The sequence below is a fragment of the Bubalus bubalis genome, chromosome 12, assembly GCF_019923935.1.
Source record: "Bubalus bubalis isolate 160015118507 breed Murrah chromosome 12, NDDB_SH_1, whole genome shotgun sequence".
NCBI lineage: Eukaryota > Metazoa > Chordata > Mammalia > Artiodactyla > Bovidae > Bubalus > Bubalus bubalis.
Genome location: NC_059168.1, coordinates 1,448,552 through 1,465,272, shown reverse-complemented (window position 1 = coordinate 1,465,272; position 16,721 = coordinate 1,448,552). Strand labels below are relative to the sequence as shown.

Below are 16,721 nucleotides of genomic sequence, written 5' to 3'. Positions count from 1 at the left end.
TTTATTATACTGTAATTATTATTTTCACGAGAATTTTAGAGACTTCCCTAGCTCAGTTGGTAAAGAATCCGCCTGCAGTGCAGGAGACACGGGTTTGGAAATGGCAAACCCTGGAGAAGGACCCTGGAGAGCCTGGAGAAGGAAATGGCAACCCACTCCAGTATTCTTGCCGCTTCTTGCCTGGGAAATCCCCTGGACAGAGGAGCCTGGTGGGCTACAGTCCATGGGGTCACAAAAGTCGGACACAAGTTAGTAACTAAACCACCACCATACTGTAATTATTATTTCAATCAGAATTTTAGACAGTGTCTGTTTGGTATGGTTTGGGTTTTTATATTTAGAGACATATCTGGGGCAAGGGGGTGGTCAGATCTGGAATGGAATAAGCTTCAAAAGTCAGCTCCCCTTGGAAGGCATCAGGGAGTGCGGATCACTATTGCTTTCTTCATGAGCCCTGAGAAAAGGAGCAGGCTTTTCCGGGAGGCCATTACACTGACGCTGTCGGCGTGCTGCAGAAAGGACCTGAGCAGGGATGTGCCAGGGGGCCGAGGCGTCCACCACCCCTCTGGCCCACCCAGGCCCGCTCTGCCGCCCACCACTGCCAGCATGACGACCATGCACACCTGCTCCACCCACCCTGGGACTGGTCCCTGACTCCTTTGCGCTCTTGGCTCCCACACCCTGGCCTTGGCTCTGCCCGTGACCCCCCGGCTTCTGTTTGTACCAGCACCTGGGGGCCTGACAGGCTGCCGTGCGCTGGGCCTCGTGTGCTGTCTCTGGCAGGAGGCCCTGTCCCAGCTCCAGCTGCATGACTTGGGCCCTGGCCACCTGGCCAGCACTTTGGTTGGGTCAGCCCTGGCCCCGTGGGAAGCCCTGGAGGATTTGAGCAGAGATGATGGGACAGAGTGAGGGCCTGTTTACAGAAGTTCCTCTGTGTAGATTGGCACCTGAACAGAGTTGTCATCTGTGATGGCTACAGGGATTCTTTGCAAGGGTGGGCCAGGGGGTGAGCTAGGACCCACCCAGGGACTCCACTGCAGCTGTGGGCTTGGTGCTATTTATTTATTGCACTGGAAACCATTCTGCATAATGGAAATTTCTCATTTTAAGGCACAATGATTCTTCTTGCATTGAACTATTATGTTAAACATAACAATAGTGATTACCTGTTATCGTTTGCTAAGCCCCTGCTATGTGCCAAGAGAGGTGAGTCATTCATTTTACAATCATTTATTGAATGCCTACTACAAAGTAGTTCGAGAGGCAGTGAACAAAACAGGCAAAAATATACCTGCATTACGGAGTTCACATTTTAGGCAGCAAACTAATAAAAAAGTAAATTTATGTCAGATGGTTGTCGATGCTAGAGATAAAAATCAAGAGTGGTAAACTGGAAAAGAAGTAACCCTATCTCTGTCCACAGATGATATGATTTTTTTTTATGTAGAAAACCCTAAAGATTCCACTAACAAAGTGTTAGAACTGATAAACAAATTTGGTAAAGTTGCAAGGTACACAATCCATCACTCTTTTCCGTTAAAATTCATATAATATAGTGCACTTCCCATGAAGAGCTAAGTAAGCCCATGAATCAGGCTGGTAATGTCACTACGGTACATTCTTCAATGGTGCTGTCAGTGTTGGTAAATTATATGATTACACTAATCATCATAAACATTTCCAAGGCAGCTAGGAGTTTGGTAGGAAGCATATGCTGCCAAGAGAAGAGGCATTAAATTTAAGCAAGAATTTGGAAAATCTGAAGCCGTCAGAATGCTGCAGTGATGTCGTGACAGGTGAAAAATCTCTTTGGACAGAGCCATGGGAATGTCATTTTCCGTCATTCCTCTTCTGGGCTTTCCTGGAGTAGTCAAGGCCCCTGGGGAGGACAGAAGCACAGGGGCGACAGGCAGCCTTTGTTACAGAATTCTCCCAGCACTGTGCTCAGGGCGCCGCCTCCCCCCCCCCTACACACACTCTGTGGCCTCAGGGGAGAATCAGCCAAGAATAAGGAACAGCTGAGAGCAAGAAGGGTCAGATGTGGGGGCCGCAGTGAGAATCCTGGATTTGTTTTGCAAAGGTAACTGTAGTCATAGGAGTGTTTTCTCAAGGGTGGATAGGGAAGAGGAGGTAGGGAAACACAGTATAATGCTTATTATATTTTTCTAGTTTTTGACCACACAGCACAGCATGGAATCTTATCCCTGACCAGGGATTGAACCTATGCCCCCTGCAGTGGAAGTGTAGTGTCTTAACCACTGGACTGCCAGGGAAGTCCTGTAATGCTTATTTTGAAAGTATTACACCCGTGGCGGATTCATGTTCATGTATGGCAAAACCAATACAATATTATAAAGTAATTAGCCTCCAATTAAAATAAATAAATGTAAATAAAAAAAGAAAGTATTATAGTATCTTGATCAAAATTTACAAGTTGATTCAAAAAAATGTATGTGGAAATGCAAAAGACCTGGAATCGTTAAAGCAGTTCTAAAAAAGGACACATTTGGAGAACTCTCACTATTTGATTTCAAGACTTGTTCAAAGTGCCTCAAGATTATGTGGTATTGGCATAAGGTTAGACACATAGATTAATGGGACAGAATAGACAGTCCTAAAATAAATCCACACATGTGTGATCAATAGATTTTTGGACAGTGTTGCCAAGGCAATTGAATGGGAAAATAAAAGTCTTCTCAATAAATGGTGCTGGAATGACTTATAAACTTATAGAAAAAAAGTTAGCTTTGATCCCTACCTCACACTACACACATAATTTGAGATGTATTATACACCTAAACATAAATTCCACAATTACAGAGTTTGTGAAAGAACAAAGGCGAAGGCAGAGGTTTCTTAGAGAGGACATCAAATGCAAACACATAAAAGAAAAAGAACTGATAAATTGATCTTTATCAAAATTAAAAGCTGTTGTTCATCAAAAGACATCATGAAGAGAAGAAAAAGACAATCACCAAACCAGGAAAGAATGCCTACAATGCATATATCTGAAAAAAATTCTGTCCAGATACAAAAGACTTGTACCCAGGACATATAAAGAGTTCTTAGAGCTAAATGCTAAAATGATAAACTATTCAATGTAAAAAATGGGCCAACGACTTGAATAGATCCTTTATAAAAGGGTCCAAATGGCCAATAAGCATAGAAAAATGTGTTCAGCATCTTTAGTCATCTGAGAAATGCACATTTAAATCATAAAGAGAGGCTTTCCTGGTGGCTGGGTGGTGCAGACTCTGAGCTTGCAGTGTAGGGGCGCAGATTTGATCCCTGGCCAGGCAGCTAGATCCCACATGCTGCAACTAAGAGTTCTCACTTGGGCGTGAAGACCTGGTGCAGCCAAACAAACCCAGCCAGCCAGCCAACAAGCCAAAGAGCCCACAGTGAGATGACATCGCAAGCCCTTGAGAATAGTTGAAGGTGGGAAAGACAATACTGATGAGGATTTGGAGAAACTAGAATTCTCACACACTGTTGGTTGGAGTGGAAAATGGTACAGTCATTCTGCACAAGTGTTCAGCACTTCCTTACAACCCTTTAACCAGCAGTTGCATTCCTGGGGGTTTACAACAGAGAAATGGAAACACATATCCCCACAAGGACTTGTTCATGAATGCTTACCTCAACTTTACTTGAAATAACCCCCTGCTGAAAACAACACAAATGTCCATCAATAAGGGATTGGACAAATTGTGGAACATTTGCAGATGGAAAACTACTCGGCCATAAAAAAGAATGAATGACAGATACACAAAAAACATGGATGCCTTATTTGCCCAGAAGAAGACAGATATGAAAGTACAAACTGTGTAGTTCCACTTTTGTAAGTTCAAGAACTGGAAAAGCTAGTGAACGCTGATGAAAGAGAACAGTGGTTGCCCATGGGGGTGGTGACCCTGTAAACGTGGCCCAGGGACGTTCTGTGAACCAGAACTCATGCATTTATGCTCTGTGCATTTTGCTGTATGTAAATTTTGCCTTAATACTAAGATCATCCTGGCTGATATTTGAGGCAGAGTGCAACAGGAGGACAGCTGAAAGGCTGTTAGAATAGTCCAGGTTCAAGATGGTGATGGGAGATGTAAGAAGTGAACAGACTTGGGACCCCTTTTGGAGGGAGGGTCAGGACTAGGTAGCCCAGTAGGCAAGAGTCTTGTTTAAAGCAGGCCCCAGAGGACTGAATCCTTGAATCCCATTTACTTATTCTATTTGTATGTTTTACTCTGGTTCATTTTCTTTCTAAAATAATTGAAGGTTTATTATAATACAGGACATGTATTCAGTTTTAGTTCAGTTCAGTCACTCAGTCATGTCCGACTCTTTGTGACCCCATGGACTGCAGCATGCCAGGCCTCCCTGTCCATCACCAACTCCCAGAGCTTACTCAAACTCATGTTCTTCAAGTTGGTGATGCCATCCAACCATCTCATCCTCTGTCGTCCCCTTCTGCCTTCAATCTTTCCCAGCATCAGGGTCTTTTCCAATGAGTCAGTTCTTCACATCAGGTGGCCAAAGTAGTGGAGTTTCTGCTTTAGCTTCAGTCCTTCCAGTGAATAATCAGGACTGATTTCCTTTAGGATTGACTGGTTTGATCTCCTTGCAGTCCAAGGGACTCCCAAGAGTCTTCTCCAACACCACAGTTCAAAAGCAGCAATTCTTTAGCGGTCAGCTTTCTTTATAGTCTAACTCTCACATCCATACATGACTACTGGAAAAACCATAGCTTTGACTAGATGGACCTTTGTTGGCAAAGCAATGTCTCTACTTTTTAATATGCTGTCTAGGTTGGTCATAGCTTTTCTTCCAAGGAGCAAGGATCTTTTAATTTCATGGTTGCAGTTACCATCTGTAGTGATTTTGGAGCCCCCTCCCCCAAATAAAGTCTGTCACTGTTTCCAATATTTCCCTATCTATTTGCCATGAACTGATGGGACCAGATGCCACGATCTTAGTTTTCTGAATGTTGAGTTTTAAGCCAACTTTTTCACTCTCTTTCACTTTGATCAAGAGGCTCTTTAGTTCTTTTTCACTTTCTGCCATAAGGGTGGTGTCATCCGCATATCTGAGGTTATTGACATTTCTCCCAGCAATCTTGATTCCAGCTTGTGCTTCATCCAGCCCAGCGTTTCTCATGATGTACTCTGCATATAAGTTAAATAAGTAGGGTAACAATATACAGCCTTGACATACTCCTTTCCTGATTTGGAACCAATCTGTTGTTCCATGTCTGGTTCTAACTGTTGCTTCTTGACCTGCATGCAGATTTCTCAGGAGGCAGGTCAGGTGGTCTGGTATTCCCATCTCTTTAAGAATTTTCCACAGTTTGTTGTGATCCACACAGTCAAAGGCTTTGGCATAAAGCAGAAGTAGATGTTTTTCTGGAACTCTCTTGCTTTTTTGATAACCCAGCAGATGTTGGCAATTTGATCTCTGGTTCCTCTGCCTTTTCTAAATCCAGCTCGAACATCTAGAAGTTCATGATTCACATCCTTTTGGAGCCTGGCTTGGAGAATTTTGAGCATTACTTTGCTAGTGTGTGAGATGAATGCAATTGTGCAGTAGTTTGAACATTGTTTGGCATTGCCTTTCTTTGGGATTGGAATGAAAACTGTCCTTTTCTAGTCCTGTGGCCACTGCTGAGTTTTCCAAATTTCCTGGCATATAGAGTGCAGCACCTTCACAGCATCATCTTTTAGGATTTGAAATAACTCAACTGGAATTCCATCACCTCCACTAGCTATATTTGTAGTGATGCTTCCTAAGGCCCACTTGACTTCGCATTCCAGGATGTCTGGCTCTAGGTGAGTGATCACACCATCGTGATTACCTGGATCATAAAGATCTTTTTTGTATAGTTCTTCTGTGTATTCTTGCTACCTCTTCTTGATATCTTCTGCTCTGTTAGGTCCGTACCATTTTTGTCCTTTATTGAGCCCATCTTTGCATGAAATGTTCCCTTGATATCTCTGATATTCTTGAAGAGATCTCTAGTCTCATTCTGTTGATTTCCTCTGTTTCTTTGCATTGGTCACTGAGGAAGGCTTTCTTATGTCTCCATGCTATTCTTTGGAACTCTACATTCAAATGGGTATACTTTTCTTTTCTCCTTTGCCTTTTACTTTTCTTTTCTCAGGTATTTGTAAGGCCTCCTCAGACAACCAATTTTCCTTTTTGCATTTCTTTTTCTTGGGGATGATCTTGATCACTGCCTCCTGTACAATGTCACAAACCTCCATCCATAGTTCTTCAGGCACTCTGTCTATCAGATATAATGCCTTGAATCTATTTGTCACGTCCACTGTACAATCGTAAGGGATTTGATTTATGTCATACCTGAATAGCCTAGTGGTTTTTCCTACTTCCTTCAATTCAGTCTGTCTTTGGCAATAAGGATTTCATGATCTGAGCCACAGTCAGCTCCTGGTCTCGTTTTTGCCAACTGTATAGAGCTTCTCCATCTTTGGCTGCAAAGAATATAATCAATCTGATTTCAGTATTGACCATCTGGTATTGACTATGTACTCAGTAAGACTGATTAAATGTAACTAAATTAGGGAAATTGAAACCAGAAGATAGAAGAAGCAAATATGCCAGTTAGGGGACTGATGTTGGAAAACTAAGATCAGGAACCTGTTTTTGCCCAGTCCTCTTGGCTGGGCTCCTAACAGGGCTTGCCAATGGGTTATGAAGGGGACAGTAAGGGTCTTTTACTATCAGAGGAAAGAAAGCTCAGATTATAGACACCCATGCAGTGTTGAATCAAGTTGATTTTAGTTGAAGAAGAAGGAATATTTGTCTTTTGGAGACTCTCTGGGCTTATAAAATAAAAAATATACATTTTTGTAGAATTTGCTTTGTAATAGAATATTGTATCACAAAGGTCTGATAGATCAGATCAGATCAGATCAGATCAGTCGCTCAGTCGTGTCCGACTCTTTGCGATGCCATGAATCGCAGCACACCAGGCCTCCCTGTCCATCACTAACTCCCGGAGTTCACTGAGATATCAAGTGCTTTATAAGAAATGAAGGTTATTTTAGGGGAAATTACCTTCCTTCTATTTGAGACTGAATTTATTAAGCAGAAATGTAAATATCATAGAGTATAATTTAGGATAAAATACAAGTTTGAGTATATTCTCTATACATTTATGGAACCATTATAATTTAAAATTACTATAAGGTAATAGTCTGATATGGGAATTGAGTTTGGCTTGAATATATTCAATCAGCCTAAATGAATATATAGATACAGTAGAAATACTGCATGAATGTATGTCGAAAAATGCATTAATTATTTGATTGATCGTTACTAGCATGGGAAGTTCAGCATGCTGCCAATTGAATATGGGGGGGACCTTGTAAATATTAGACATTCTTTATTTAAGAACAATTAGTAAATCAAAGGAAAATGAAATGAAAGAAGAACTGAAGAAAAGGGAGAATTTATGTGTGGAGAAGATGTTAAAAGTGTATGCTAGTAAGGAAATCCATCAAATTAAGCCTCATCTTCATTCTGAAACTTTTACTTGATGTCTTGAAATGGATCAGCCGAAATGAATGCTTGAGTCAACATAGAGCATTAATGGCAGACTTCTATGGCATTGCCCATAGGATCTAACAGCAAAGATCTCTGTCCTGGGCAGAGACTCGAGAAGGAAAAGAACTGTTACAATCAATTTATTATGCTCCAGGATGGCTACATTTGGGGTTGGTTCTTTAGGAAATGTGATCGTAATTTATTTCACTTTTATGTGTGTAAAAGTGACCATAGCTGGATCCCACCGAAGGCAAAGTCATGCTGCCCTGTCCATGGTGGAAATGCAGAGAATGAAATATGATGAAAACCTTGCCTAGTTGGAGATGCTGGTCCTGATGGGTTAGGTTTAGCTCCAGCAGAGCACGTGGTTTAAGGGGAGGAAGGGGCTGTTGTAATGAAGTGAGTGGAGTGATTCTTAGCAAAGTCACCTGGGGACTGGGACATGTTGGTGTCACATGGTTTCTGGAGATGAGGCTGGTGGTACAGGAGAGAATCTGTTGATGACTGGGACTGGGCCACCCAGAGTCCCGGGCTTCCTCCAGCTCAACAGTGAGGGGCATTGAGGACTGGGAGCAAGAGGTCCATGTGAGGACACTGAATATCTGGTTTCTGGCCCTTCTTCTACCACTTACTAGATGATTCTTGTTGGACAAGTCTTTTGACCTCCCTGAGCCTAGACTCTTCCATCCATGACATGGGGTCAGCACGTCTTGCCCCACTCAGCCCTTCATGAAGGGTCGTTGTGGGGATCCACAGGACAGAGGACCTAGGGACCCTCTGAAAAAGCCCACAAATATCCATTACAGTTGTTTTTTATTATTTGCTGGGAACGAACTCTCCTGTGTGAGTGATGCTGGAGCCAGGCACTGGTACATGTTCCAGCCTTGGAGGTATTTTAGGAAATAATCAATCCAAGATGCATTGGGTAGGAGCCATGCTAAGAGTCATAAATCTTGACAGTTTGCTGCTTGAAAAAATTAATAATGCTTGAGAGGAACATTGTAAAAACCTACAGGAGGGAAAGTAGTATGTTTGGGGAGAGAGCTTAAGCCAGTGTGGAAATTGAGAGTCATCCAAAGAAGATAGGCTCCTCCTGCCCTGGTGGGGCGTAGTTTAGACACATGTACAAACACACACAGCACACATGTATACACTCGTGCACGTGGGCAGCTTGCACGAGTTTTGTGGGGTGCATCTCAGAAGAGACTGATGAATCAAAAAGGCTAGCATTGAGACTTCCCTGGTGGTCCAGTGGTTGGGACTCCAAGCTTCCAACTCATGGGGAACAAGTTCCATCCCGGGTCGGGGAACTAAGATCCCACATTATGGGGGGGGGGGCATGATCAGAAAAAAAAAAGAAAGCTAGCATTAATTCCAAGAATGGGTAATTGGAATTTACACATGCCAGGACCCATTACTTTTGGCAGAAATGCCACCTGCCTCTGAAATTTTAAAATGAAACAGCAATGGTGCTCTTGTCCTGTCCCATTTCTTGTTGGTGGAGAAGAGCATGCTTGTATAGCTTTGGGATTTAAGGCTGCTGTGCACAGCAGTGGAAGACAGGGTCATAAAGGGGGGCCAGATGTCATGGTTTTTAACTGATCAAAGCCCAAGGATGGTCTGTGGTTAGAAAGGAAAGTGAAGAATAGTGCTTTTCCTATGTCCAGAATGTCCCAAAACCTTCTGAATCCTCTGTATTGACATCAGGATGGTCACCTGGACTTGTGCCAGGCTCTCGCTATTGGTGGGAGTGCTGGTGAGTTGTCATGGAGAATCGCTGAGGGGAGGCCCAGGGACAAACTTGGTTAAGGCCACCTGAGGCCAAAGGCAAGTCAGTCAGGGCTGGGCTCCATGCAGGTGTAGTGGACTTCCTATTATGGAAGAAGAGAGTCTTTAACTGCTTTGTCTGTGGTCTGAGACCAGATGATCGCATTAAAAAACAATGAACAGATGCTCACTACTATATAAAGGAGATAAACAACTAGGATTTACTGTATAGCACAAGTAACTATCCTCAATATGTCACCATAAACAGTGATGGAAAATAATAGAGATAGATGCTGGGAAAGATTGAAGGCAAAAGAAGAAGAGAGTGGCAGAGGATGAGATGGTTGGATGGCATCACCGATTCAATGGACATGAACTTGGACGAACTCCAGGAGATGGTGAAAGACAAGGAGGCCTGGTGTGCTGCAGTCCATGGGTTTGCAAAGAGCTGGACATGACTTAGCAACTGAACAACAATACATTTATATAAATTTAACTGAATCACCTGGCTGGACACCTGAAACTAACACAATATTGTATATCAACTATACTTAAATAAAAAGAATTTTTATAAGGATGAAAACATTGACTTCTATAGGGTGATAGGATTATTTTTTATTTAAAAATTGCTTAATAAAAGTGTTGAATTTTTTAAATTGTAAAAGTAACATGTTTATTTTTTTAAAAAATGTTAATTTAAATGGTTAGGATTTAAGGATATCTTGACATTGGGTCTGTCATGTTTTCAGGTGGAGAAAACAAGGAATTTTGTCAGCCGGAGCCTGGTCATAGGAGAAGTCCTCTCCATGGCGGACATGGCCACAGGAGTAAAGGTGAAAGTCACTGGGTCTCCCACCCTTCATGCACTGCGAGTTTTGTTTTATTTCACTATATTTTTTATTTATTTGGCTGCGCTAGGTCTTAGTTGTGGTGTGCGGGATCTCATTCCCTGACCAGGGATTGAACCTGGGCCCCCTGAGTTGGGAGCTTAGTGGCTTAACCACAGGACTACCAGGGGCGTCCCATGAACTGATAATTTTGAATGAAAGGAGTGAAAACAAAACAGTTCCATAGGTGTCAGTCTATTCCTACAAGAGATGTTTATAAAATGGTACACCTCCCAACACATCCCCTTGACTTCTGCTTCAGCCATTGTATTCAATCCGGTATTTGCTTTTCTTTCTGTATAGTTTTACTGCATTTATGCCAGTCAGTTATTTTCCTTTCCTTTCCTTTTATGTTTTTGGTTAGTTACGTAGGCTGCACTGGGTCCACGTTGCTGCTCGGGCTCGCTCCAGTTGTGCTGAGCGGGGCCACTCTCTGGTGGTGGTGCGCGGCCTTCTCATTGCGGGGCTTCTCTTGTTGCAGAGATGGGCTCTAGGCACTGGGGCTTCAGTAGGTGTGGTGCATGGGCTTAGTTGCCCCTTGGCATGTGGGATCTTCCTGGACCAGGAACTGAACCTATGCCCACTGCACTGGCATGTGGATTCTTAACCACTGGACCACCAGAAAAGTCCTCCTAAGTCTTCAACTACTGAATAATACTCCTTTGGGTGGAACAACACTTGGAATTCTTATATACTTCTTATATACTTCTCCATTTTTGCTGATTAAATGGGTATAAAATGGCATCATGCGGTAGACTTGTTTGCATGTACCAGCTCACCAAGGGTGGTAAACAGAATAGCTTGAAAGGCATGAATGCCATGACCTCTCCTGATGCCCTAAGTCTCCCAGCAGGCATGTGGCTCTGCATGTAACCTTCTCTCCCTCCCTGGATGCCACTGCATCTCCAAATAAGTGTCTGCCTGCAGACATCCAGTTCTGATGTCCCCAAAGGGGAGAAGTTATGATTAGAACACGAAGAGGAAATGATCAAACAAGAAGCCGTTGATGAGTTCAAGATGCAAACTCTTTGTGTTCTGTGGTATAGACGTTTACATATGAGTAGGAATAAAAGGGCTTCCTTGGTGGCTCAGACGGTAAAGAATCTGCCTGCAATATAGGAGACCTGGGTTCGATCCCTGGGTGGGGAGGATCCCCTGGAGGAGGAAATGGCAACCCACTCCAGTACTCTTGCCTGGAGAAGCCCATGGATGGAGGAGCCTGGTGGGCTACTGTCCATAGGGTCTCAAGGAGTCAGACACGACTGAAGTGACTTAGTATGCAGCAACAGAAATTAAAAACCAAGACTTCTGTGAATGCCATCCCAAGGTGAGGACGTTTGTAGGGAAGCTGGCTTCCCTACGATTTCAGCCAGGCAGGATCTCTTCTCTCTTGGCTGTGGCTTCCGCAGTGAAGAAAGTCAGCTCAGATGCTCAAATAGATCCTCCTATCAGAAATCCTAGAGGATCCTGCTCAAGACTCATGAGCCTCAGCTGGTTGTTTTGCTACATTGCCTCCCCTTCTGTCTGGCAGGTCTCTATGGGGAAGCCCCCACAGGCTGTCCCCACTCTCTGGTAGGACACCTGCTCGTCTGCATCTGCAGGGTCTTGCACGGAGCCAGGCTCACAGAGCTGCATAGGGAATGTTTGAGCGAATGAGGGAAGGGCAGCTTCTGGTATCAAGCAGACTGAAGAAACGTTTCAGCCTGTTGCAGTGTGTGGGCCTTACTTCTTGGGTTGGCCAAAACGTTTGTTTAGGGTTTTTCTACAAGATGCTACAGAGAAACCCGAATGAACTTTTCAGCCAACCTAAGTAGATCCTGATTCAAACAACGAACTGTAAAGAAAGACTAGGAATCAGTTGGGGAGATTTGAACATTGGCTCTCTGGCAGTATTAAAAGATTATTATTGTATCTGAGGTGAAATAATGGTTTTAGGATCATGCTTTTAAGAAGAGTCCTTACCTTTGACAGAGGCTTAGGAGATCCTTAGGGTGAAGTGACAGGATGTCTGGGATAAACTTTGAGATCACCTGGGGTGTAGAATGGGAGAGTGAACTAGGGGGAAAATGAATAAAATGGACCATGAGCTGGGCATTGTTGAGTTCATGATACTCTTCTATTTTGTTTGAATTTTCCCACACTAGAAAACTTTTTAAAAAAGTTTTACTCCTGAGTATCCTAGAAGGAAATTTGAATAGATTTAAAGAAACAGACCTTTACAAATGCTTCTCTGATCACATCAATCCTCTACTGAAGATCTCTTCCTCTTACGGTTTAGAGAAGGCCTCCAGCCCTTGACCTGGCTCACAGGTCCTCAAATGGCCCGCCCGACATTCGCCTCTGCAGACACCTCTGTGCCCCATGGTCCTGCCCAGGAGATCCGCCATCTTGCCTTCTTTCCGTCTCTTGTTTTCACATCTGGACCACTCATGCTGTCATGCTCTTCACCTGCCTGACACTCATTCTTAAGTCCCTGCTCAAGTGTCCTTCTTTCAGGGAAACCTCCCTCCAGCCTCAAGTTTATTTATTTATTTCTGACTGCGCCGAGTCTGTGTTGCCGCGCAGGCTTTTCTCGAGCTGTGGTGAGCGGGGGCTGCTCTGGTGCCTGTGCTCGGGCTGCTCTTTGCGGGGCCTCTCTTCCTGTGGTGCATGGGCTCTTGGTGTAGTTGAGGGTCCATGCTTGCCGCGCATGGGCTCAGCAGCTCAGTCCGCCAGCTCCAGAGCACAGGCTCCGTAGTGTAGCACACAGGCTGAGTTGCTCCACGGCATGTGGAGTCTTCCTAGACCAGGGTTGGAACCCCTGTTTCCTGCATTGGTAGGGAGATTATCACTGAGCCGCCAGGGAGCCTGCAGTTTAAACCCCACTTACATGCTGTCATCTGTCCGTGTACCTTACAGCGTCTGTCTGGGTGTGCACCCATTTTGGATTGATGCATTTATTCACACGTCTACTGTATGTCACTTAGCACCGCTAGAGGGCAACATCCTTGAAGACTGTCTCTGTCCACATTCTTGCTATGTATACAGAAGTGTCAAGACATGAATATTAAATGAATGCATAGAATCAAAGCTGTTTGGCAGTCACTCAAAAGGTTAAATGTAGAACTACTGTATGATCCAGCATTTCCACTCCTAGGTATGTACCCCAAAGAATTAAAACAGGGACTGAAGGAGATACTTCTATGCTAGTGTTCATTGCAGCGGTGTTCACAGCGCCTCGTAGGCTGAAAGAAGCAAGCGTCCATCAGTACAGGAGTGAATAAGCAAAATACTGTCTCATATATAGAATGTACCATGGAATATCACTCAGCCATAAAAATGAATGAAGTTCTGGTACATGTTACAACATGAATCTTGAAAATATGCTAAGTGAAATAAGCCAGATCCATGAGGACAAATACTGTATGATTCCACTTATATGAAAATTTGAGAATACACAAATTAATTTCTAGAGATAAAAAGTAAATTACAGGTTCCCAGAGGCTGAGGGAACAGGAGAACGGGGTCAGTTGTTGGTTAATGGGCAGTTTGTTGGGAGGATGAGAAAGTTTCAGAAGTAGCGCTGATGGTTGCATAATTCTGTTAGTATAGTTCATCCTGCTGAACTGTGCATGTAACCGTGGCTAAAATGGCAAGCTTTATGTTATAACATTTATGTTATTATTATACCATAATAAAAAGACTTGGAAAATTGGACAAAAATTATGATTAGGGACTTCCCTTCGTGGTCCAGTGGTAAAGACTTTCTTTTTTCTAATGTTGGGGGTGTGGATTCAATCCCTGGTCAGGGAGCTAAGATGCTACATGCCTCATGGCCAAAAAAAACAAAACATAAAAACAATATTGTAACAAATCAATAAAGACACTAAAAAATGACAATTAACCCTGTTTGCTTTTCGCGCATATGAGTTGTTTGTTGCTGTTGTTTAGTTGCTAAGCCATGTCTGACTCTGCAACCCCATGGACTGTAGCTTTCCAGACTCCGCTGTCCATGGGATTTTCCAGGCAAGAATACTGGAGTGGGTTGCCATTCCTTTCTCCAGGGGATCTTCCTGACCCAGGAATTGAACCTGGGTCTCCTGCAGTGGCAGACAGTGGAAGGAGGATTCTTTTCTGCTGAGTCACCAGGAAAGCGATACATACAGGGTAATCTTGTTTCCTTGTGCTCGGACATCCTAGACAGTTAGCGGAAGGTGTAGGTTGTGCCCCTGGCCCAGCCCATCTGCCTTTCCTGTTGGTGATGGAGGGAGACTTCGGTGAGGGGAATGCAGTGCATGGAGAATGGGTGAGTGAGTCCTGGGTTGGTCACGACCTCCCCACATCTCACTGCCAGCCCAAGGCCCCTGTGGCTCTCCTGGTCACCTGAGCTGGCCGTCAACCTGAACATCAGTTCATCAGCATTATCTGCACCCTGTAGACCTGAGCGCCTTTTTCTCTTCCTCCGAGTCTGCATCATCCAGCAGCTCCAGGTGTCCGTAAGTGCTTTGGACAAACACAGCTGTACTCACACAGCCAAGTACTGGCTGAGCCAAGGGCTGCTTGGACAGCGACTCACAGTGAGGGTGCGGGGAAATGGAGAGGGGTGCTGCTCTGACTTGGGAGCCGGCCCAAGGTCTCCCGCCAAACAGGCTGATGCAATCTGGATGAACTTACAGCCAAAAGAATCGAGACCTGCTTCCTTTTCTTCTTCCCCATGACGGCTCCTGTTTCCCCTTGTTTGAATCATCTCACTCTGTCTTGGTTTGCGTGGGCTGCCATGATAAAGAGCTACAGAACTGGTGGTTTAAACAACAGAAATTAATTTTCTCATGGTTCTGGAGGCTGGGAAGTCCAAGATCTAGCTGCCAGCTGATTCAGTTCGAGGTTAGGGCCCTCTTTCTGGCTTGTAGGCAGCCAGCCACCTTCTCTGTGTGTGTTCACATTTCAGGAGCAGGGTGGGGGAGACAGAGAGAGAGAAAAGAGAGAGACAGAGAGAGAGAGTGCACTTTGGTATTTCTTGTAAGGGCACTAATCCCATCATGAGGGCCCCATTCTAAAGACCCCATTTAAACGTAGTTAGTTCCCAAAGGTCCTATATCCTAACACCACATTGGGGATTAAAGCTTCTGCATATGAATTCTGGGCTTCTCTGGTGGTTCAGCAGTAAAGAATCCACTAGCCAATGCAGGAGATGCAGGTTCCATCCCTGCATTAGGAAGATCCCCTGAAGGAGGAAATGACAACCCATTCCAATATTCTTGCCAGGAAAATCTCATGGACTAAAGGAGCCTTTTGGGTAACAGTCTCTGGGGTTGCAAAGAGTTGGACATGACTTAGTGACTATTCAGCAACAAATAGAGTAGTTTTTGGGTGAAGACCTAATGACTTAGTCCATTGCACTATCTTTTGTGGGGTCACCGTAGTCTCAAAAACCATTTGCAGTACCTTGGTATAGCCCATCTACTCTTTGTTTTCTTTTTTAAACATACTTATTCATTTGACTGTGGCAGTTCTTAGCTGTGACACGTGGAATCTTTAGTTGTGTGGCATGTGGGATCTAGTTCCCTGAGCAGGGATCAAACCCACCCCTTTTATTGGGAGTATGGGGTCTTAACCACTTGACCACCAGGTAAGTTCCTCCCATCTGCTTTTGAAATGGAAACAATCTGAATGCACTTGAAGTCTCTTTAGGGGACCTTCTGTCTGACCATCATGTAGGAAGGACCTGGATTCTTGCACACATCAGAGACCTGGCAGGTCTGTGGTGTCATGGAGATGGTCAGAATGATGAGGGTTCATGCCCGGCTCTGAGATGGCTCCATCACGGCCCTAGAAGTCCCATCATACTCCTGCAGCTGCGTTTTCTGTGAGGATGGTGATGCTAGCTGGTGTTGATGCCCAGTCACTGGCTGGTTCAGATTTTAGCCGATGGTGCCCAGGAAGAGCTCCAGGCCATGCCTTGCAGGTTGCAGGAGCTATGTAAGTGGTGGTGGGGGAGCTGAAGCTTCTGACGTGGGCCTTCCCCAAACGGGCTTCCAGATGGTGGCTCAGCTCGTGGGTGGAGGAGGGACCAACCTTTGTTTCCAGGCCCAGCCCATTCAGCTTTCCCTGCCCAGGGGTCGGCTCTCCTTCTAGCCACTCTTTGGGAGCTAGAGGGCCTTGCTGGAGGCCATATCCCTGGGCCCGTCAGGCTGTCCTGACCGTAGTTCCCAGCTCCCAACTGTGGCCACCGGAGGCTGCTACCAGCCCTCCCTGGGCCTGTTGTGCTCATGACCCCCTGCACTTGACCTTGGAGCTGTGTCTGTGGTCCTCCAGAGAAGTGAGAAAGGAGAGAGGGGGCTTTCTCAAACAAGCAGTACAAGGTGTGCATGTGTTTAAAGTTAGGGTTTTCCTTGGGTGTCCCTTGCCTCCCGCTTCCCTGTTTTATTTCCTTGCCGCTGCTTTCCCCAGCATTTCTCTGTATCCTGTCTCCCAAGGTGGGCTGGGGTCCAGCCAGAGCAGGACTCTCACAGGCAGTGTTGGCAGCAGTGG

At 44.7% G+C, this 16,721-nt stretch overlaps 1 protein-coding gene across 2 annotated transcripts in view; it reads left to right on the top strand.

The window, feature by feature from the left end:
• ACOXL (acyl-CoA oxidase like) overlaps positions 1–16,721 on the top strand; it is a 337,247-nt gene that overhangs the window by 31,017 nt on the left and 289,509 nt on the right. For both annotated transcript variants that reach the window (XM_006047013.3, XM_006047014.3), the window contains exon 3: positions 10,074–10,157. In XM_006047013.3, the coding sequence (XP_006047075.1) occupies positions 10,074–10,157 (84 nt within the window). The remainder of the gene's footprint in view (positions 1–10,073; positions 10,158–16,721) is intronic.